The sequence below is a fragment of the Neoarius graeffei genome, chromosome 9, assembly GCF_027579695.1.
Source record: "Neoarius graeffei isolate fNeoGra1 chromosome 9, fNeoGra1.pri, whole genome shotgun sequence".
Taxonomy (NCBI): domain Eukaryota; kingdom Metazoa; phylum Chordata; class Actinopteri; order Siluriformes; family Ariidae; genus Neoarius; species Neoarius graeffei.
This window is the reverse complement of record NC_083577.1, coordinates 31705473-31729732: the sequence shown is the minus strand read 5'-3', so window position 1 is coordinate 31729732 and position 24260 is coordinate 31705473. Positions and strand designations below refer to the sequence as shown.

Here is a 24260-nt window from a genome sequence, read left to right as displayed (position 1 = left end):
TCGAGCTGAGCGGGGCTGTTGAAGTTGCATTTCGACTACAACCGCGCTGAACCGTGCTGGCTGGAAGTGGGTGGACACATTGGGTGGAGTTAGCGAAAGTGGGTGGACGTCACGTGATGTCGTTAAGCAGCGCAAACAGTGACATCAGTGACAGTGGCGGAACAAGTCAGAGCCGGGCCGGGGGCGGGGCAAATGACCGGACCCTTTATTAAAGCTTATCATAACATCATTTTAGGTTACAAAATGTCCGCAACTGCGGTGTTTACCAATTTCAACACTACCGGGTGCAACTATATGTTATTTAGTACATCAAGTCCTTCAAACGAACATGTAACTCAGAAACAAAAAACATTAGGATACTGTACATGGCTCATAATAAAACATCAATAGCCTATACTGCGCACATTATTTGAAGGGCATACGAATGAGCGCTCAGAGGTTGCAGCGCTGACAGGAAGAGTCAGAAATAAAAGGAGGGCGGTGCAAACCTCACTGAATGCACTGTGTTTACCAATTTCAACACTCCGGGGTGCAACTATGTTATTTTGTACATTAAGTCCTTCAAACGAACATGTAACTCAGAAACAAAAAAACATTAGGCGACATACTGTACATGGCTCATAATAAAACATCAATAGCCTACTGCGCGCATTATTTGAAGGGCATACGACGAGCCTTGCGCTCCGCGAACTCGTCCACGATGCTCTGTATGTCACTGATTCAGTGAGCTTTTAAGCGGTAGTCTCACGACCCGAATAGTAAACAATAAACACGGAGGACATGGAGTCGTTAGTATTGCTGGTCTTGGTGCTGTGGCTTGTTGTCACCTACAACGCGGACAGATACTGGCAAGAGCGTATAGATGAGGCGAGGCGCATAAGGCTTCAGAAATTCTCGTAATTCGTAATTCTTCTTCTTCCGGGTTTGCGGTGTTTACAGATCCCAGCGCGCTCGCGGGGCGTGTGTGGGCATGTGAGGACACTCCTCCTCACCAATCAGTGCACAGGGGAGTGTCTGCTCACGCCCCCAACCTCAGTCGGCTCGCTTTGGCTCGCTTCAGCCCCACTCCAAAACGGTGCGAGTTTTAGGGGCTAAGCAGGGCTGAAACGAGCTGAGTCGTGCTGGTTTTTGGTAGTCGAAACGCGAGCCGTGTCGGGCTGAAGTGAGCTGAAGCGAGCTGAAGTGAGCTGAAAAAGGGTAGTGGAAAAGGGCCATAACAAACAGGACAACGTAGTGTATGCAATTCAGTGCAGTGAGGAATGCACGGACTCGTATATTGGGGAAACAAAACAACCGCTATACAGGCGCTTGGCTCAACACAGGAGAGCCAGCTCCTCAGGCCAGGACTCGGCTGTCTACATTCATCTTAACAACGAAGGACACTCATTTCAGGATTGTAACGTACGCATTTTAGCCAGAGAGGATCTTTGGTATGAGTGAGGAGTTAAAGAAGCCATTTTTGTCAACCTGGAACGGCCATCACTGAACAGAGGTGGGGGTCTAAGACATCATTTATCAACCATCTACAACGCGGTCTTGGACACTCTTCCCAGACGGCTGGGTGTACACCAGGACCCAGCTGTTTTCGGTGACTCACAGGAGGACAGAGAGAGTCAGCTAATGACTCGCCATTCACACCCAGCCTCCAGTGACCCACACCAACATGATGCCTCAACGACACCTTAGATGAACTTGTCATCAGAATTCTGATTCAGGAGAGGATAAATATCTGATACTTCCTATTAGTCAGACAGAACTGAGGAAGCCTTTCGGACGAGAGGTGAAACGTTTTCAAGAATCTTCAAGCAAGTCCAGTTGCCCTTTTCTACCACCCACAGTTTACTATGACCTGGATGATTGAGAATCTTCACAGACATGTACAGGGATGCAAACACAACCATGGTCAAAAAAAAAAAAAAGAGTGAGGTAGCGTGGCGACGCGGACCCCCCCACCACCACACACACAAAATATCAGTCAGACTTCATTACGGTCCATCCCGACACAAATGAATTTCGCTTCGCTCTCATTGACTTTGAAAGGAGGCGAAATTCGCCAATGTTTTTGCTTAATTTAGACAGCCTAAGTGACTGTAATGTTGTGGCTACCACGGATGGATGGATGCACCATGAACTCATATAACACACACATGGGTTACACATTACCATTTGCAGGGGCTTCAAAGTTTGGGAGAATAGCAGGGTACAAATAATTTACAGCAGGGTGCAAAATGGTAAAATGTCTGCCAGCGGCAGACATAATGCACGCAAAGCGTGCAGATAGATAGATGGATGGATGGATGGATGGATGGATAGAGACAGACAGACAGAGTACGAATTTTTCATGGGGCAGGATGGTTTGGAACAGGTCATCTAAAATTGGGATAACATTTACCCGGGACGGGTATTTGAGGCGGGTCGTCTAGCTTAAGCTTGATTAGCGTTGTTACGCACGCCAGTGTTTCCCACAGAAATTTTGGAGACTATGGAGGCAGCCCATGGGGGGGGGGGGGGGGGGGGGGGGGGGGGGTTTGTTTAAAATTGAGTGATATGTTAAATATTAAGTTATTACTGAAAAACTATTGAAAAAAAAAAAAAAAAAAAAAAAAAAAAAAAAAGACACTGAGAAATGGTCCTATAAACAACTTTACCAATATAAATAGGCTTTACTTATCCAAATGCACCGGTTGGTTCAAAAATTAAAGTGCATAGAACCTCACAGCACAACATGAAGTTACCTTAAAATATAATATAAATGCCTCAGCTTTCATGTAAGAAAAAAAACTATTAATACTAGTACTGTGTGCAGGCAGTCTCTCCTGAAGACTAAATTAAACAATAATTATAAACTAATAAAATAAATGGCTCAGGCTTCATAGAAGAAAAAAAACAATTTGAACAGAATCTCACAGTATGATGCTGAAGCTGCCTAAACAATGGAAAATAAAATACCATTTTGACAAAAACGTTGGCATCCATTAATTTCTTGTATTAAGTAAAAAAATATGTTGCCAGATACTGCTGACGTTTCACAGCCCAAAATATGTTCAAAACCCGCCAAAATGCACTCAAAACCGCCCAATCTGGCAACACAGCAGTAATGGCTGCACTCATGTCGAGGATGTACACAAAGTTGACGCGGCAACGGACATACATGACATAGTGGATGTAATTTATGTTCACAACTTTTTTTGCCGTCAGAGATATTTAATATTAAATTTTGTGACTCGACTGACAATAGCCGGCGGCATAACAAGCCACAGACGGCGATTTGCCGCCGGTGACCGGCTACTTTTGAGACCGCTGCATTTGATCACTCGACGTTCTAAAATAGCAGCTAGTCGGGTGCTAACGGTTAGCATTTTAACTAAGCCAGACAGCCACAAGCTTTAATAAGACCAATTCTTGCACGTATAGAACGGTATTACGGCACTTAAATATTATCTAGGAACAAAAAACAATAGTCATTAACCCATGTAGACACTACGTTGAGAACATATACAGTCATCATGCAACTCCTCAAATAACATTACGTTTTTCAGGCGTTTTTTACCCCAAGGATAGGTCATGGCTAATATGGTTAGATGAAGGAGACTAGGTTACGAGAGACAAAGTTTGTTTATATATATATATATATATATATATATATATATATATATATATATAAATAAAAACTTTGTCTCTCGTAACTTAGCCTCCTTCATCTAACCATTCCGGTTGATAAGTGGTAGAGAAAATTGATGGATAGCTGGCGCATAGAACACTCCTTAGTCTACATTTGAGTGACACACCCACAAAGCAGCTAACTGAGGTCAAAGGAATCATTTTGGCTCATTGCAATGGGAATGTACCATTAGTGAAGTTACTTTACTGCATCGCTCCAGTGCTACAAAGATGATTAAATACATATTGGCAAGACCAGTGTGGGAAATAAGGAATTTTAAGCAGCCTAACAGTACAGACAAGTCTGAAATGTTCTGTCCGAATGACGGGCCAAAGGTCCAGAACAATGTGGCTGGAGGTCCAGGGCCCGCCTTAGGGCTCAGAAAGCTGAAGGGCTTTAGATGCTTGGAGATGGCTTCTCAGCTATTTCCAGGCACATTTTTGTGATCTTCAAAAGGTTAAATTACACTAGACAGTTGCTAATTACACTCCAAATTGAATACAATCTACAAGTAAATGTCAGATTCAAGAAAAACATGCTTCAAATTACACTCAAGAAAACAGTAGTACACACAGGTCAGTTCCATGTCTAGGAAAAAAAAAAAATGTGGGGGGTGGGCAAGGCTGTTCCAGTTGGTTACAACTTACTGGTACTCATATACAGGTACTATAATAACACTCATGAAACATCATGTAAACAATTACTTTTATAGACCCCTTTCACTGACGTCACCCGAAACCGGAAGTAAACAAACCCTGCGCCATATTGGAAGACCAACAAACTCATGATTAGAGGGAAATAATGGCAGCGTGCGGTATGTGAACCGATGAGGAACTTGATTCATCAAAAGCCTACAATGGTAAACTTTTGTGCTGTGTTAGGGTGTTCTAACAAAGCTGATGGGAAAGGTGAAAAGAAGTCTTTCTTCAGAATACCAGCTGTGATTGAGACACAACGGGAGCAAACCAAGGAGCTTTCTGCCAGGAGACAGAGTATTTAGCTGCTTTATGCAGAGCGGATCTGAATACTTCAAGTCTACAGCAGTACAGAATATGTTCAGACCATTTTGTTACTGGAAGTCACTAGGCTAGAGTGTTGAACATTTTTTTAAATGTTTACTGAATAAAAACATCCTTAATTTTATCACATTTGTTATATATTTCATTTCTTTCTTTTGTTTTAATTTTCCTCCCTCCATCCCTCTTTGGATTTTAAATATAGTTTTTCCCCATGTCCAAATAATTCAAAGATATATAAATAAAAACAGATAAGTAGTCAGGTCCTCCTTATGTTTCCATTCTCCCTTGCCCCGAGTCTTATCATATGGGTCAAACCCATCCATCACAGCCAGTTTCTCCACATACCGTGCCCTTTCTGCAGCTGGTAATGTACTCACATAACTAGAATTATCAGCCATCGTGTCACTTCACAAGCTGTAATATCACTTCACTCTCGCTCGTAGTTTGTTTTGTATTGTATGTATGTATGTATGTATGTATGTATGCACGTACTTGAGGTCTTCCAATATGGCGCCCTAACAAAATCTCACGGCACAGTGACGTCACGCGGCAACCCTCTATACCATGTTTATAACAAGTCTATAAGAAATTAGTAATTAACAATAGAACTATTCTTATATAATAGTGTTACAATTTTGAGTACGAGATTCCAAATAACTTATCAAAATGACTCAAAACTAGAAATGGTAATATCATTTAGCATTCAGACTAAAACCTGCTGGACTCAAACTTAGAAAATAAAAGAAAAACACTACAAATCTAAATCTACATCCTGCAAAGCATATGATGGTCATTCTTATTATGAATTTAAAAAAATAAATGCACATAACCACTGATTGGCAGTTTGACACTTAACATAATACTGTACTGCAAAGTTTCATGTAAACTTAAATCAACTGACTGGATTAATCAGATACCATCAACCCTAAAAACACTAGTTCAAATGCATCGTGCAATAAAAACAACGAATACCGAGTGCATCATTATTGTCTTATTTAGTGTGCCACTAAGGGAGAGGGAGGTGTCTAAATTCTGGCAGGGCTAGGACCTTCGGTGACCAATTATGAATTTTTAAATCCCCCCGCAAAGGAGCAGCTGGAGCTAGGGCTCGTGTTAAAGTTAACAAGCCGTGCTCGCTGCTGACATCGGATCTGGCCGAGCCTGGGCTTGTTCAAAAGGTCCCAGGGAGAGGAACAGGACCGTAAAGTTTGGCAGGGCTAGGGACTTTGAGTAGGCAAGTTATGAATTTTTAAAGGCTGGCTCGAGCCAGGACTCATATTAAAAAAGTTTGCGGCGAGCAGCATTCGCACGGAGATTTTGGGGGTGAATAACAGGCTGAGGCAGGGTCATACAGGGCCGTGCCTGGGCTGATTCAAAAGGGCTTGGGGAATGGGAGGTGCCTGTAAATTTTGGCGGCGCTAAGACCTTCGGTGTTAGCGCCGCCAAACTGAGTTATGAATTTTTAAATCCCCCATGCATGAGAGCAGCTGGAGCAAGGGCTCGTGCTAAAGTTTTCTGCGAGCCGCGCTCGCTGCTGATGTTGGATCGGGTCGAGCCTGGGCTCGTTCAATAGGTCTCAGGGAGAGGGATGTGCCTGTAAAATTTGCCAGGGCTAGGACTTTGGGTGGCCAAATTAGGAATTTTTAAAACACTGGCTCAAGCCAGGGCTCGTGTTAAAGTTTTTCGAGGGCTCCAGGGCAAATAACAGGCCAAGCCGGAGTCATACTGGGCCGTGCCTGGGCTGGTTTGAAAGGGCTCAGGGAGAAGGAGATGCCTGTAAATTTTGGCGGGGCCAGGACCATCGGTGGCAGAGTTATGAATTTTTAAAGCCAGGCCGGCAGGGACCCCTGTTTCACAGGCCATATTATGACAATGTGAATGGCGAATGCCCAGTGTAACGTTTGTGTAGAGGCTTGTTCTTAGTGAGACCTTGAGAAAAGTGCTATAGCTTACACTGACAAAGTCTCTGACCCAAAGTAACTGTTTCCACTCTCAATGTCCATGTGCCTTGTAATAAATCCACTTGAAACGTCTTGAAAGTTGAACTTTAATCCTCGTTTTAACAATTACAAATGTTCTAAGATGCAGAGAGCCAGGTAAGAAAAACTGTTCGCTTCCACAGCTCCTCAAGATCTACAATGAGAAGTGCGAGACCGTTCCTATGGAATTCTAATTCTTCGCATATGAACTCTAATTCTACTAATTCTAACCTTGCCACATATTATTCATCATTTTAATCATGAAATAAACTACTTATATGAAATTACAAATTCAAATGAAATTATTTATACCTTTAACATAAATTGTAATTCACATCTATATGAATTCTACTTTGGCCGCTACATACCCGGCCCCTAATTGCTTTCTATCCTAGAAACAATTACAACATTGAATGTACTTGACAGTCCTTTTCATTCTGCTTCTTGAAGCAGGCAGAGTTTGGTGATCGGCTGCTCAAGTTCGTTCGTCTTCGTCTTGACTCGAACCTTGCGGACGACTCCATGTTCGTCCTCCACAGTCTTCACGATTCTTCCCATCAGCCATGATCCTCTGGGGGCTGAATCGTCGATGAAGTTTTGCCAAATTCATGTGGCTTAAAGCATCGAGTTACTCCAAAGCCAGTGAGCTGTTGGGGTTCTTCGGTCCACTTGGTCCATTGTTGTGCGAGGTGTTCTGGTACAATGTCATCCCAGGCTGTTCTTAGTCTACACAATTCTTGCAGGATGTTTCTAGCAGGTAGTATGACTGGTGACAACATTCCTAGCGGATCATAGACTGAGCTCATTGTACACAGGATTCCTCTCCTGGTGAGAGGCTTCCGCTCGATGTTCACCTGTGTAGGTACAGGCCACTGTCTCTTTAAGAAACTACATTTCCCATCAGCCTACTTCCGCGTTGACCTTCGTCACGCCGGGGCGGGATCATCTACGTCACTTCCAACGAGAGCATAAAACAACCCGCGAATGCTCCGCTCTTTGTCTCTGGTGTCTAGATTTCAAGGAATATAGACGCACAAAAGGGATGCTCTTCACCAAAAAGACGTCTTTTCTTTTCTTTCTTGCAAGATCCACGAGTTAGCGCGAGTTCTTTGTCTTACCTTTGGCCACAGTAAAAATCTAAGATCGAGCGATTTTAAACTCAGTGAGTTACAACCGGTTTCATTCATTAAGTACATATGACTGCAGCTCAGAGCAGTCAATTTATAATTAGGAGCAACCAGAATTCCTCCTGATTGAAGCACTGTGCATATTATTCTGATCAGAGACTTTTCCTCACGAACGCTGAAGTTCGGACCAAGAATCCTCTGCCTTCACAGAAACGACCCAAGTGATCCGCTGGACCAGAAAGCTCTCTACGCCTTCATCACGAGCGACTCACGTGCTCCAATGGCGAATATCTCTTCATATCTTGCTAAAGAATATTGAGTAAGATTTTGGCATTTGGGCATAAATTAAGATAGTCTTAGGAATTTGCTTTTATTGAAATAGTGTGAATTTAAACCCAGGTTTATTGTTTACACTGCTCGACACGCAACGTGTTGAATTGTTGATTGTTCTGTTTTTGTTTTAATCTCAATTGCTTTAATAGACAGGCTGTGCATGCCTCTTTCTCTCTTATTCTTACTAACATTTTAATTTCATTATTATACATCTTGATCTCATCAAGATTTTAGTGGATTCAGTATTATGAGCTAGTGGGTTAGCTACCGGCTAGCCCTTTGTTTCATTAGCCTCACAGGCCCATCAGGCCTAATAAACCACACCTCAGCTAGAAATCCTCTTTGTTCAGGCCACGTGGCCACTCACAAACATACCCTAGTTAGCCACATGGCTAATTCCTTTGTCTTAGCTTAGCCACAAAGCTAATCTAGGCCTACCATGTGCTTAGCTAGGCCATAGGGCCTTTAACAAGCACATTAGCAACAAGCTAGACTTAACACACCTTTCTTTGTTTAACTCCACGAGGTGGTCCTTGGGCCTTAACTCCTCCCCCACAAACACGTGGAGTTAGCCACAAGAGCCAACCCTCTCAAGAGCAACACCCAAGGTCTCTCTCTCTCTCACACACACACATACACAAACCACATCATGTGTATATAATGATTACAACCTATTATTCATTTTTTATCTTTGTTATAATAAATCCATTTATTATTAAAACTGTGTATTAATTTGCTGGTGTTCCAATATTTCCGAAGTCCCCAATCTCTCAAAGAATTCAAAAAGGTGCAGATGATTTATGTAATATGGTAAGTGATCAATAATAATTTGGAATATACCATAATTTAGCTGTTTGGTAATTTGTTATTAAGCACCAGGATTAATGGTATGATTCACTTGAACGATTCACTTGAACGATTCAATGAGACTGATTCTATGGTATGATTCAATTCAAATGAGTCAAATTAAACGATTCAATGGGATTGATTCATTTTAATTATTAACCTTCAAATTTAATGAGACTGATTTAATGAGATCACTTAATAATTACCAAAATGCACCTACACCTGAAACTTGAACTGATCTGACCGGATGCACCATTGTACTCCCAAAGCTCTCTTGATGGCGAGTGAGTCCTGGTCGAGATCAAGATCTTTGACTTCTGTTGCTCGGTCCTCAAGCGGAATGGTTAACACGTTTCGACTGTTGGTCGTCCATTTTGTCAGTCTAAAGCCTCCTGTTTGACAGATGGCCGTCAAGTCGTGGAGTAGCTTGATCGCTTCCTGTTCTGAGTTAACCGATTTTAGACAATTGTCGATGTAAAAATTGTTCAACACTGTCTCTACAGCTGCTGCATCAAAAGTACTCCTGTTGTCCTCGTCACACCTTCTCAGTGCATAGTTCGCACAGCTGGGTGAGGAGGTGGCTCCGAACAAGTGTACCTCCATTCTGTACTCCTGCAGCTCCTTTGAGATGTCCCCGTCAGGCCACCATAAAAACCTGAGGAGGTCGGCGTCTTCAGATGGGACCTTGACCTGGTGGAACATGGACTCCACGTCTGCCATGACTGCGATTGGCTCCTGACGAAATCGTGTTAAGACTCCAACCAGACTGCTTGTCATGTCAGGCCCTTGCAGTAGTTGCTCATTGAGTGTGGTTCCCTGATATGAAGCACCACAGTCGAATACCACTCGAAGTTTATGCTTCTTGGGGTGGGAGACGGCATGATGCGGAATAAACCACACCTTTCCATCACTCCTGTTAAGCTCTTCGTTTGGGACTTTGACGGCGTATCCCTTGTTTATGACCTGGTTCATGAAGCTGACGTATTCCTCTCGGAACGTCTGGTTTCTCTGAAGCTTCTTTTTCATGTTGAGCGCTCGTTGCTCCGTCATTGCTTTATTGTTAGGCATTTTCACATCTTTGTTCTTCAATGGCAATCCGATAGAGTAGTGACCGTCGACCAGTTTTGTGGATGTGGTGACTCTGTCCATAAACAGTTGATCTTCCTTCGACATCTCAAGCTGCTCTCCTTGAGCATTCTCGGGGAAATCATACTTGAATTGCTGGGTCCACAATTCTTCAAGTCGAGCCACCGATATCCGATTCATTTGGATCTGTGGGTATCCGTCCTTTGACCAGCTTCCGATGTTCTCACGCAGCGGCCCGTTCACTGTCCATCCCAAGACTGTACGTACTGCATACGGCCCATCTTTCACACTGCGGATTACCCCTTCTGGCTCTAAAGCTTTTGCGACATCAGTCCCAATTAGAAGATCGATATCCGCCTTGATCAATGGAATTCGTACACCTCGTAAGTGTGGCCACCTATCCACGTCCTCTTGGGTTGGGATGTTCTCCTGACTAGCAGGTATGGCCCTTTGCATAAACACACCAGTGAGCCCGACAAAGTCATCCCCCTCCAGACTGCTGACTTCTAGGTCTGGCAACACCTTGCACGAGACGGTCTTTTGGTCTCCCATAGTGGTAAGTAGGATGTTCACATTTCTTCCTTGCAGGTTAAGGTCGTTGGCTAGCTTGTTAGTGCAAAAGGAGGCATTGCTCCCTGGGTCCAGGAACGCATAAGTCAGCACCTTGTTGCCTTTCTTTGCCTTCACTCTCACCGGAACGATGGCGAGGACGGTTCCTGCACCCCCGGCCCCCATCTGAGAGCAAGTTTCCCCTGCATCCACGAATCCACTGACCACAGTTTGTTCTTCCTGTAAAGACTCCTCTTTTGGTTCCTCCCTTGAAGTGTCTTCCTTTGGTATGTCTTTAGGTTTCTGCTTTATGTGTAACAGTGTAGGGTGTTTAGCTGAACACATCTCACAGCTCTTCTTTTCTTCACAGGTACTGCTCATGTGTCTTCCTATAAGACAGCTGAAGCAGAGTCCTTTACTCTTAAGGAATTCCAATTTTTCTTTGTGCAGCTTTTTTTGAAGTTTCTTGCACTGTTCCATGGTATGATCTCCCTGACAGAAGATGCACGATTTCACGAAAGCCATGTTCATGTTTGGCTTCTTCTCTTTAGCTTTCTTGTTCTCGGCACCAGCAACATCTTTCACTACTTTCTGCTCTTTAGCTTCAGTAGCTAGCGTTATGATGGTTTTCTTGCCAGCTGATTTTTCAGGTTGGCGCTTTGTTTGACCTGAGATTTCACCAAGCACAGGGTGTGCTGCCATTTTAGCCTGTTTGGTTACAAATGACACCACGTCTTGGAACTTTGTTCGCCAATCTTTCTTCTGAATGTCAATGGCGACACTCCTGAATTTCTCCCTCAGCCTGTATGGGAGCTTGGAGATGACTGTGCGCATGTTCGCGGCATTCTCCATTTCATCCAAGTACTCTAGATCCGACATTGCATTGTTACAGTTGATCAGAAACAGAGCGTATGCTTCAAGTGCCTTAGCGTCGTCCGACTTGATAGTAGGCCAATTTAAAGCCTTGTCCAGGTATGCCATTGAGATCTTATACTTGTCACCAAAGCGCTCCTTTAATAATTTCTTGGCTTCAGGGTAGCCCTGTTCAGGGTCCATATGAAAACAGCTGCGCACTAAGTCATTAGGCTGACCACTTGTGTGCTGTTCCAAATAATAAAGCCGATCTTTGCTGTTTTCAGTCTTGCTTTCTATGCGATGCTCGAAAGCTCTCATGAATAGACGGTATTCCATTGGATCTCCTTTAAAAACTGGAATATTCGGCGATGGCAATGTAGATAGCTTTTGTTGCTTTATTAGACTCTGTTATCTCGTTTTGGCGTTGCATGACAGAAACCAGGTTATCTGTTTGCAGAATTGCCCTTTGAAGTAACAGGTGCTGCATTGGCAGCTATTCCACCACTATGGCTATGCTGAGATACATTACTAGCCCCACCGCTCCTATTGTGGCTGACGTTGTCTCTGAGTAGCCGTCAGTGGATCCACTCTACTGCCTTTAGAGCCGCTTGACACATCTGAGCCTTCATATTTTCTTAACACAGCTAATTTTGCATCTGATGCAGCGAGCTCTGCTTGTAACTCCAACTCTTCCTTTTCAGCTTTGAGTTGTAGCTCATGCTCCTTCAAAGCCCTTTTCTGTTTTTCCTTTTCAGCTTTGAGCTGTAGCTCCTGCTTCTCCAAAGCCCTTTCCTGTTTCAATGTAGCTGTCTTGGTTAACAAAGTAGCTTTCTCCATTTCAACTTTTAAGCGCTCAGCGCGAACTGATGATACTACAGAGGCAGAAGAGACAGACTTGGCTTTTGTACTCTTTCTGGATGCAACTGAAGCGCTATCTTCAGGATTTACCTCATTGTTCACTCTTTCAGACTCTTCTATGCGAAGCATTGCATCTTGTATCCATGACCTAACTTCTCGCACAAAATCGCATTGCTCATCATATCTTGGCTGAAACCAATCACTTTGATCTGCATTCATATTCCCTATGCATCCAAGTTGACTGTACAGGTCTTTGACATCAGCATTTATCTTACTGAATTCTCCTATCAGCTCTTCATACTTGGATAACAATTCCTTTGTTATAATTTCCATGTTTGCATCATCCTCCATTAAAGCAAGCAATTCGTTTCTTTTCTCAGTCAGTTTTCCTAGCTTTGCTCTTCTGGAGTTGATTCTTGTCTGCAGATTATTTTCCAATGACACTTGTGTTGGTTTACCTAAACGTTTTTCCCCAGAGGGCTTACCGTCTTTTCTTTTTCATCCGTCATGATTGCTTTGAACGTCGGTCCGTTTTTTTTCCAATTCCACTTGCGACAGTCACGTTGCAGCCACGTCCACTTGTCAATCACCAGCCACGAGTGTAGCGCGTGATCGTGCTAGTTCAGAAGTCCATCGGTAAATCCCTCGATGAATCTTCTTTCCAGTTTCAGCGAACCTCTCCAGCGTTTTGTAATCCAATGTCAAGCAAGTTTGTCTTACTAATGTAGAGGCTTGTTCTTAGTGAGACCTTGAGAAAAGTGCTATAGCTTACACTGACAAAGTCTCTGACCCAAAGTAACTGTTTCCACTCTCAATGTCCATGTGCCTTGTAATAAATCCACTTGAAACGTCTTGAAAGTTGAACTTTAATCCTCATTTTAACAATTACAAATGTTCTAAGATGCAGAGAGCCAGGTAAGAAAAACTGTTCGCTTCCACGGCTCCTCAAGATCTACAATGAGAAGCGCGAGACCGTTCCTATGGAATTCTAATTCTTCGCATATGAATTCTAATTCTAATTCTTCTAATTCTAACCTTGCCACATATTATTCATCATTTTAATCATGAAATAAACTACATATGAAATTACAAATTCAAATGAAATTTATACCTTTAACATAAATTGTAATTCACATCTACAGTGGGGCAAAAAAAAGTATTTAGTCAGCCACCAATTGTGCAAGTTCTCCCACTTAAAAAGATGAGAGAGGCCTGTAATTTTCATCATAGGTACACTTCAACTATGAGAGACAGAATGGGGGGAAAAGAATCCAGGAAATCACACTGTAGGATTTTTAATGAATTAATTGGTAAATTCCTCGGTAAAATAAGTATTTGGTCACCTACAAACAAGCAAGATTTCTGGCTCTCACAGACCTGTAACAACTTCTTTAAGAGGCTCCTCTGTCCTCCACTCGTTACCTGTATTAATGGCACCTGTTTGAACTCGTTATCAGTATAAAAGACACCTGTCCACAACCTCAAAGTGTCACACTCCAAACTCCACTATGGCCAAGACCAAAGAGCTGTCAAAGGACACCAGAAACAAAACTGTAGACCTGCACCAGGCTGGGAAGACTGAATCTGCAATAGGTAAGCAGCTTGGTGTGACGAAATCAACTGTGGGAGCAATTACTAGAAAATAGAAGACATACAAGACCACTGATAATCTCCCTCAATCTGGGGCTCCACGCAAGATCTCACCCCGTGGGGTCAAAATGATCACAAGAACGGTAAGCAAAAATCCCAGAACCACACAGGGGGACCTAGTGAATGACCTGCAGAGAGCTGGGACCAAAGTAACAAAGGCTACCATCAGTAACACACTACGCCACCAGGGACTCAAATCCTGCAGTGCCAGACGTGTCCCCCTGCTTAAGCCAGTACATGTCCAGGCCCGTCTGAAGTTTACTAGAGAGCATTTGGATGATCCAGAAGAGGATTGGGAGAATGTCATATGGTCAGATGAAACCAAAATAGAACTTTTTGGTAAAAACTCAACTTGTGTTTGGAGGAGAAAGAATGCTGAGTTGCATCCAAAGAACACCATACCTACTGTGAAGCATGGGGGTGGAAACATCATGCTTTGGGGCCGTTTTTCTGCAAAGGGACCAGGACGACTGATCTGTGTAAAGGAAAGAATGAATGGGGCCATGTATCATGAGATTTTGAGTGAAAACCTCCTTCCATCAGCAAGGGCATTGAAGATGAAACGTGGCTGGGTCTTTCAGCATGACAATGATCCCAAACACACCGCCCAGGCAACAAAGAAGTGGCTTCATAAGAAGCATTTCAAGGTCCTGGAGTGGCCTAGCCAGTCTCCAGATCTCAACCCCATAGAAAATCTTTGGAGGGAGTTGAAAGTCCGCGTTGCCCAGCGACAGCCCCAAAACATCACTGCTCTAGAGGAGATCTGCATGGAGGAATGGGCCAAAATACCAGCAACAGTGTGTGAAAACCTTGTGAAGACTTACAGAAAATGTTTGACCTCTGTCATTGCCAACAAAGGGTATATAAAGTATTGAGATTAACTTTTGTTATTGACCAAATACTTATTTTCCACCATAATTTGCAAATAAATTCTTTAAAAATCAGACAGTGTGATTTTCTGGATTTTTTTTCCTCATTTTGTCTCTCATAGTTGAAGTGTACCTATGATGAAAATTACAGGCCTCTCTCATCTTTTTAAGTGGGAGAACTTGCACAATTGGTGACTGACTAAATACTTTTTTTCCCCACTGTATATGAATTCTACTTTGTCCGCTACAGTTTGGAAGAAAATTAGAAGTAGATTAGACCCATATCTTTACAATTTTTCATGGACCATCCGGTTTGATGCTTTTGAAATACAGACTGACACACTCAAATTATTTTTTATTGGCCAGCCGGTCTGATTCTTTTGAAATACAGACGGACAAACGTGAAAATTACTGGTAAATGTCCGCTGGTCCGGCCTTATTTCCCACACTGGGTAAGACTTTCTCTTTCATGTCTGATCCGTCTGTTAAAGACATTGCATCACATCATGCTATACAGCCCCCACTCATGCATCATGTTGGAGAAATGAGAAACTAAAAGAAATTTTTGTTGGAAAAGGTAGGAAAAAAAAACCACTAGAGTATTATTTGAACATATTGATCTATGACTGGAAGTATAATTTATATCTTACAGATATCTTGCTGAGCTTCTCATTCTCCAGCTTGAGCTGCTCTTCCAGCATCTCTTCAAACGTCTTCCCACTGCCACCTGAGCTGATTGGCCTGGAGACACATCACAATCACACTATGACGTTGCAATTTTCATATTTGGTCCATCGCTGATGATACCGACCTGTCATGTGGTTCTGCTTCACCGCCTTTTTGGCACAGGCTTTTATCCTCAGAATGCAGCGATTGTTCTTCATGATAATCATCATCACTGTGATGTCCAGAACTCGCCTGGTCCACACTTGGGTCTGTTTGAATAATAAATTGATAGGGGTCTGTGTTTCAGTGGTGGTTTCCCTTGCTCCCAACTCACCTGATTCAGCTAATTAACAAGCTTGACTGAGACTGAACAAAAGTTTCAGTAGGAGGTAAAACACTAAAACGTGCAGGTCAGTGGTACTTCACTGGATTGAGAAATACAGAGGTATGTTATCTTTCTTACACAGCACATAGACTGAGAATCAATACTTTACCAAGTGTCCTTTCCACTTCACTGGGTTGCTGGTGCTCAAGCTGAAGTGGCGAATCTCTCTGTCTTGTGTGAGAGGACCTTGACTGCTCGGTAGTTTTGATGTACAGCTGTTGCATATTGTGATTCTCTGTTAAAATTCAAAAACTGACTCAGACGGATTTACATAAAATACAAGATCAGAATTGTTATTAAATTGTAGATTTCAGTGAAGCAGTGCATTATACCTGTGGCAGTCTGCACCATTCCCAAAAGCCTTGATTGTTCATTCTGCAGTTTTTGCAGCTGTTCCTGCTGGTGGGATTTTAGCTGCTCTTGCATGCACTGCTGCAGCTGCTTCAGCTAAAGAAACATGTAACTCACATTTCACTCTCAAAATGTATGTTATCTGCAGAAAACATCCTTTATTTTGTAAGAAACCATTACAAAATACTAGGAAGAAACAAACAGAACTTGACAAAGGCATTGATGGTGCACTACACTACCACCTAGTTTAGTCTTTTTTTTTTAATAAACTAAATTTGTATATGTCTCAAATACCCATAAATACTACCCATAATACTCCACCTTCCAGTGGTGGAGGCATAATTTTAAAAACGCAAATTAAACTATGCAACATGAACATAGATTTGAACTCACAACCTTCTGATCAGTAATCAGAGCCACTTTCTTTTCATTCAGCCATTTTCCTCCCACTTTGTGTTATGTCTGTCTATTTATTGGCATAACTGCATGAATTATTTTTAAATTTATTAAATAAAATTCCTATAGTGCTTTTAACAATAGATATTTTCACAAAGCAGCTTTAGAGAAATACAGATGTAGTTTTAGGTTTAGATCCATAATGAGAAAGTTAGAGGTGCAGGAGCATGGGAAAACTCCCTGAGACGGCATTAATGTTGATTTTGCAGAAAAACATTTTTCACCCTGCTTCCTATTCGTTTCTACAAAGGACAGGTGTAAATACCACAGAGAAGCTTGTTGGAGCAAGAGGTGCGCAGAAGAGGCAACAAAAGCGTTGAGAATTTCCCAATTTAAGACAAATGAGACACACATACCACCTGTACGAGCCAATCATCAATCAAACTGACAATGAGAGAAACTAGACTCAAAACCGAACTCCTCTCAAAATGTATAACTTTGCAATCACTGCAAGTTTTCCAGCTCTTAACAAGTGCCCATGTTCCTCAAGAGGGGAAAAAGGAAAAAAAAAAAAAACACTAAATTTTTTTTTTTAATAAATGTTGCACTTTCAAGATTTTCACGTGCCTTACCCTTGTAAAATCGTTACTCTTCTACACCTACATAAAAAGTCAAACAGTATAAAATGTGTTGTAAGGATGTTAATTATGAATCTTTGTGATGGCAATATCTTGGGTAGAAGTCTATCATACAACCCCGATTCCAAAAAAGTTGGGAAAGGGGCAATAAGAGGCTGGAAAAGTTAAAGGTACAAAAAAGGAACAGCTGGAGGACCAAATTGCAACTCATTAGGTCAATTGGCAAAAGGTCATTAACATGGCTGGGTATAAAAAGAGCATCTTGGAGTGGCAGCGGCTCTCAGAAGTAAAGATGGGAAAAGGATCACCAATCCCCCTAATTCTGCGCCGACAAATAGTGGAGCAATATCAAAAAGGAGTTCGACAGCATAAAATTGCAAAGACTTTGAACATATCATCATCTACAGTGCATATCATCATCAAAAGATTCAGAGAATCTGGAAGAATCTCTGTGCGTAAGGGTCAAGGCCGGAAAACCATACTGGGTGCCTGTGATCTTCGGGACCTTAGACGACACTGCATCACATACAGGCATGCTTCTGTATTGGAAATCACAAAATGGGCTCAGGAATATTTCCAGAGAACATTATCTGTGAACACAATTCACCGTGCCATCCGCCGTTGCCAGCTAAAACTCTATAGTTCAAAGAAGAAGCCGTATCTAAACATGATCCAGAAGCGCAGACGTCTTCTCTGGGCCAAGGCTCATTTAAAATGGACTGTGGCAAAGTGGAAAACTGTTCTGTGGTCAGACGAATCAAAATTTGAAGTTCTTTATGGAAATCAGGGACGCCGTGTCATTCGGACTAAAGAGGAGAAGGACGACCCAAGTTATCAGCGCTCAGTTCAGAAGCCTGCATCTCTGATGGTATGGGGTTGCATTAGTGCGTGGCATGGGCAGCTTACACATCTGGAAAGACACCATCAATGCTGAAAGGTATATCCAGGTTCTAGAGCAACATATGCTCCCATCCAGACGACGTCTCTTTCAGGGAAGACCTTGCATTTTCCAACATGACAATGCCAAACCACATACTGCATCAATTACAGCATCATGGCTGCGTAGAAGAAGGGTCCGGGTACTGAACTGGCCAGCCTGCAGTCCAGATCTTTCACCCATAGAAAACATTAGGCGCATCATAAAACGGAAGATACGACAAAAAAGACCTAAGACAGTTGAGCAACTAGAATCCTACATTAGACAAGAATGGGTTAACATTCCTATCCCTAAACTTGAGCAACTTGTCTCCTCAGTCCCCAGACGTTTACAGACTGTTGTAAAGAGAAAAGGGGATGTCTCACAGTGGGAAACATGGCCTTGTCCCAACTTTTTTGAGATGTGTTGTCATGAAATTTAAAATCACCTAATTTTTCTCTTTAAATGATATATTTTCTCAGTTTAAGCATTTGATGTGTCATCTATGTTCTATTCTGAATAAAATATGGAATTTTGAAACTTCCACATCATTGCATTCCGTTTTTATTTACAATTTGTACTTTGTCCCAACTTTTTTGGAATCGGGGTTGTATCTCTGAGATTATCCACCAAAGAAAGCATGAGACAGTTCCTTTTTTTTTTAAACCAGGTCGAATGAGCTTTTATCTTTAGCCCAATCTCTCTTGACTGTTTACAGAAAATTGCTTGAGAGTTTAAAGGAAATACACAGAACCATGACCTCACTTTCGTTTATAAATGCCTTGAAACCTCAAGAACGGCACAGAAATAGTTTTAAGCGTTAACAATAAATCTAATATAGTAATTTTTACGCTTAAAGTGATTCATATAGGTCGCGCTCTGAGTGAATGACCTTGACGTCCATAACGTCACAGCAGGAAGTCTATCAGTCTCATCGCCATTTCCGCTGTACTTAAAGAAAAAAAAAAAAAAAAACAGCTGACTGCAACTCCGATCCTCCATTTTGAGCTAATTTATTGCCATGCCACGTAGACGTGTTGCTGGTGGGTGCAGCAACACGACAAAAGGTGGATTTATGTTGCATTCTTGGCCCAAGAATGTTCAAACTGCAGAGATTTGGACGCATTTTGTGAGAAGTTCATGAGCACATTGGGTGTCTACGAAGTGGTCTCTCCTCTGCTCTGCACATTTTACTGAAGACTCGTATGAGACCTCTGATCTGTTGAGGAGCGTTGGCTATAAGCCTGTATTGAAAGAGGGTGCAGTACCAACAACTGAATAAAACTACAAGAAAAGGAAAGCAAGTTCAGTTGCACCAGTTCTCCTGGAGTGTGAGCCAAGGGTTGTTGCTAAAACCCGGGACGGGACATATCACTCGGGCAGTGACTTCCCCATGGTTGTTGCTAAAACCGGTGATGTCCCGTCCCAGGTTTTAGTAATTGCCTGAGCCGAGCAGTAATGGCGGAGTACTCAGTATGGAGAAAATGGAGAATGAGTGGAGCAGCTGTCTGATTTCTCTGCTGGATATGCTTGCCTCAGCACTAATATCTCGCCCTTATGTGGAAGAAGCGAATAAACAGAGAACTGAATAAACAACTGAAATTCAGATTGTTTCAAAACAATTGGCCACAAGAAGCAAGAACACAGATGGGTAAGCTGCGACTCTCATTTGGATACAGAACACTCGTTTACCTGCATTTGGATTAATACATGTAACTTGCATTCTGTATTTAAGTTACCGGTATAAGATTATTTAATTTGCTTCAGAATGTGATTGTCTCAGTTCATCTGATTATTTAATTAGCCTTTTACGTTTTATCAGTGAAAATGCATGCACGTACATATATGTTGCATAAGTTATAACGCCCATCCTGTTTTAACGAGAGTCAACCCACAATCAATGAAGTCAAATCAGTCTTAGTTGAGCAAGTCAGTCACGGTATTTCTTACTTTCACCGTAAATTTTTATTTATATGACTTTGGTCGATAGCTGTCAAAGGCCTCAGCCTTAAAACCCGCTAATTAAATAAATCAGATGAACTGAGAATCACATTCTGAAGCAAATTAAATAATCTTATACCGGTAACTTAAATACACAATACAAGTTACATGTATTAATCTAAATGCAGGTAAACAACGTGTTTTTGTTGTGGTTTTTTTTAGCCAAATGAGAGTCGAAGCTTATCCGTCTGTGTTCTCGCTTCTTGAAGGCCGATCTTGTGGTCGATTGTTTCAAAACAATTTGACTTTCAGTTGTTCGTTCAGTTCTCCGTTCATTCGCTTCTTCCACGTAAGGGTGAGATATTGCTGCTGAGGCGAGTATATCCAGCGGAGAAATCAGACAGCTGCTCCACTCATTCTCCATACTGAGTATTCCGCCATTACTGCTCGGCTCAGGCGATTACTAAAACCCGGGACGGAATGGAACGTCACCGGTTTTAGCAGCAATCGCGGGGAAGTCACTGCCTGGCCGATGCGTCACGTCCCGTTCCATCCCGGGTTTTAGCAACAACCCTCGGCTCACTCCAGGAGAACTGATGCAACTGAACTTACTTTCCTTTTAAAAATAAATAAATACTTTCCTTCTCTTGTAGTTTTATTCAGTTGTTGGTACTGCACCCTCTTTCAATACGGGCTTATAGCCAACGCTCCTCAACAGATCAGAGGTCTCGTACAAGTCTTCAGTAAAATGTGCAGAGCAGTGGAGAGACCACTTCCTAGTCGCCCAATGTGCCCGTGAACTTCTCGCAAAATGCGTCCAAATCTTTGCAGTTTGAACATTCTTGGGCCGTGAATGCAACATAAATCCACCTTCTGTCATGTTGCTGGCACATCTACGTGGCATGGCAATAAATCAGCTCAAAATGGAGGATCGGAGTTGCAGTCAGCTGTTTTTTTTTTAGTATAGCGGAAATGGCGATGAGACCGATAGACTTCCTGCTGTGACGTTACGGACGTCAAGGTCATTCGCTACCTATATGAACCACTTTAATTATAAAACTTACTATATTAGATTCATTGTTAATGCTTAAAACTATTCCTGTGCCATTCTTGAGGTCTCAAGGCATTTATAAACGAAAGTGAGGCCATGGCACTGCGTATATGCTTTAAGTTACCAGTATAAGATTATTTAATTTGCTTCAGAACGTGATTCTCAGTTCATCTGATTATTTAATTAGCCTTTTACGTTTTAATCAGTGAAAATGCATGTACACAGGGCTCGAAATTTGCGGTGGTCCGGTCGCCCGAGGTGACTTAATTTGTCATTTGGCGGGTAATTCCTGTCACTAGGCAGCCCGGCTGGCTAGTTAAAAATAAAAAAATATATATGAAGCGAAGATTCAGACTAGGGCTGTGCGATATATCGAATATACTCGCTATATCTCCGAAAATTCTGTGAGAGATACATAAAATTATTATATCGTAACTATAGAGTATTTTATGGTCATCTGCCGACTTGCGTTTGTTTCATGTTTGTTTAAAACATTTTCCGGTGGTTTTCTCCCTGTCCCTCAGGCAGTAACGTGAGAGGCTGCCTAAAGGGTAAAAAAACAATAACGTCACGCACTCGCCAACCAATCCCGGGCGACATCTAGGTGCTGAAAGGAACTTGCGGGCAGTGTTGCCAGATTGGGCGGTTTCCCGCCCAATTGGGCGGTTTTGAATTCTACTTTGCGGGCAAAAAATGGCTTGGGCAGGTTTGACGTTAGTTCGGCGGGTTTTTATCAGATGTTTATAAATATTTCACACCAACGTTCTGTGTAAGAATGCAGCCAGAGAGACTTATATAGCCTTAGAAGGACTTTGATGCAGCACATTCTATGTACTATCTACATCCACTAGTCTACATCCAATCCAATCCATATTAAACACTTCTGTGACCCAATCAGAGATCGACACAGAGTGCAGTTAGTGAACAACGACTAGTCAAGATGCCAAAGTGGGCAAAATACAAAAAAAAAAAAAGTACAGAAAGGAGTGGGAATGCACTAAGAATGATGCAATCCATTCTCCGTTTTCTCTTCTCATGTTACATTCAGCCATGCATTGTAGCCCAACTTTTTTTTTAATTGAAGTATATAAAAACAGGTACAATCTAACAAATCCACAAAAATCAGGGTAACAGATGAAGAAAATACATGGATGTAGACAAGAATAAATTAAGCAGAATAACTAGGCCTATAAAATTAATAAAACAAACAGGATAAATAAAAAGATAAATAAATAAAAGACAAATAAAAAATAAATAACCTCAGCAATGCAGATGTCAGATATGCATCGTAGCCTAACATAGCCTACGTAATATTATGCGTGTGCGTCACCTACTGGTGCATGTAGGATTCAGAACACAGCAGATGATCGCAAAGTTATAATCTGATTCAACCATACGGAGCCGAGTACCAGACAGCAGATTTTTCACCTCCAACACTGACAGTCTCATGTTGCCATTTACAAGTTGTTTGCATTGTTGTTCGATTTACAAATAGTATACTGGACTTTAGCTGCATATTTTTACTTTACAAGATAGGCATCAAGTACATTTTGGGCGGTTTTAAGTGCATTTTGGCAGGTTTTGAACATATTTTGGGCTGGAAAACGTCAGCAGTATCTGGCAACACTCAGTTTCGGTTTACAGCGCTGACTCAGTTCGTGCAATCGCTGGTGTTGCATAGGCTACAGTGTAAGCTCAGTCAATTACAGTGACAAATTAAAAATGGAAGCAGACGAATTGGTTCCTAAAAGAACTAGTAAGGGGTCAGTCATCTGGCATTTTTTTGGATTATATTATGGTGCTCTGTGTTGTTCTCATTTATGTATTTAACAACAGTATCAAAATACTCGGGTCTTGAAATAAATGCACATTAGTCATGAACAATGGTAACTACACTCTTTTGTGTTATTTTTGACAGAAGTAAAATTCATACATGAACAAATTTTGGCGAGTTGATTTTCTGTTTGGCGAGTTACTTTGGAAGGTAACTAGTCCGGCTGGCTGGTGAAAAAATATACGAATTTCGAGCCCTGAGTTATAACACCTATCCTGTTTTAATGAGAGTCAACCCACAATCAGTGAAGTCAAATCAGTCTTAGTTGAGCAAGTCGGTGACGGTATTTCTTACTTTCACCATAAAGTTTTATTTATATGACTTTGGTCGATAGCTGTCAAAGGCCTCAGCCTTAAAACCTGTTACCGCTGTGATGTCACGGAGTCGGGGCTGGCTGGCTCAGCGGGGCAGCTCAAATGCCAACTTTGTGGTCAATTTTACCTCTCGAAAAAATAAATAAATGAATAAATAAATTTATATATATATATATATATATATGACCGGGGTCTTGAAAGTACTGAGCGAGGCCCTCTGGGCCAAGGTCAGTATTTAAGGCTGAGGTCACGGTATTTCACCATACGGACCGACCTTAAGCTGGTAAATAATACATTTATTTTTTTCTTTACCAAATTCTAACAGAAAACGAGAGCGCCCGAAAGGGAAAACCGAGCCAAGATGCCATTTTGAATCCTCATTCACGGCTGTAATGCAAATGGCTTCCTCCTCGGTATACAAGTGCACTTCCATGGCAGGAAAAAAAAAAAAAAACATTTTGCTGCCTATGTAGTCCCCTATTTATACAAAATTGAGTCATTCAGGATTCAGCCATGTTTTTGCTCGGTGTTAGCAAGTTACAGGTTTTAGCTTTCCCTTGAAATGTTTTCTTTTATTTCTTCTTCCTCAGGGTAGTAAAACTCGCTTTCGCTGTGAACACTGTCGTTATCGCTATCCATGCTGTAAAATTAATGCTATTCTCCTGAGAAATCTCATTTCATTATCTGTAGCCGCTTTATCCTGTTCCACAGGGTCGCAGGCAAGCTGGAGCCTATCCCAGCTGACTACGGGCGAAAGGCGGGGTACACCCTGGACAAGTCGCCACTCCTGAGAAATGTTGTCAAAAATTTATAAGATTTTTGATAATCTAATAAATAAATCTTATTTAAAAAAAGATAAATGTTGACAAAAAATGCTACTATGTTTGTTGTTGTTGTGAACGAGTGAGTCGCCAGAGGTCCGTAACCGGGGTCAGG

At 41.9% G+C, this 24260-nt stretch overlaps 1 protein-coding gene across 2 annotated transcripts in view; it reads right to left on the bottom strand.

The window, feature by feature from the left end:
• The window catches only part of cenpj (centromere protein J), a 40136-nt gene that overhangs the window by 10543 nt on the left and 5333 nt on the right, over positions 1 to 24260 (bottom strand). For both annotated transcript variants that reach the window (XM_060929309.1, XM_060929310.1), the window contains exons 3-6: positions 16216 to 16330; positions 15993 to 16118; positions 15644 to 15767; positions 15483 to 15573 (exon numbers count right to left, since the gene is read on the bottom strand). In XM_060929309.1, coding sequence (XP_060785292.1) covers positions 15483 to 15573; positions 15644 to 15767; positions 15993 to 16118; positions 16216 to 16330 — 456 coding nt within the window. The remainder of the gene's footprint in view (positions 1 to 15482; positions 15574 to 15643; positions 15768 to 15992; positions 16119 to 16215; positions 16331 to 24260) is intronic.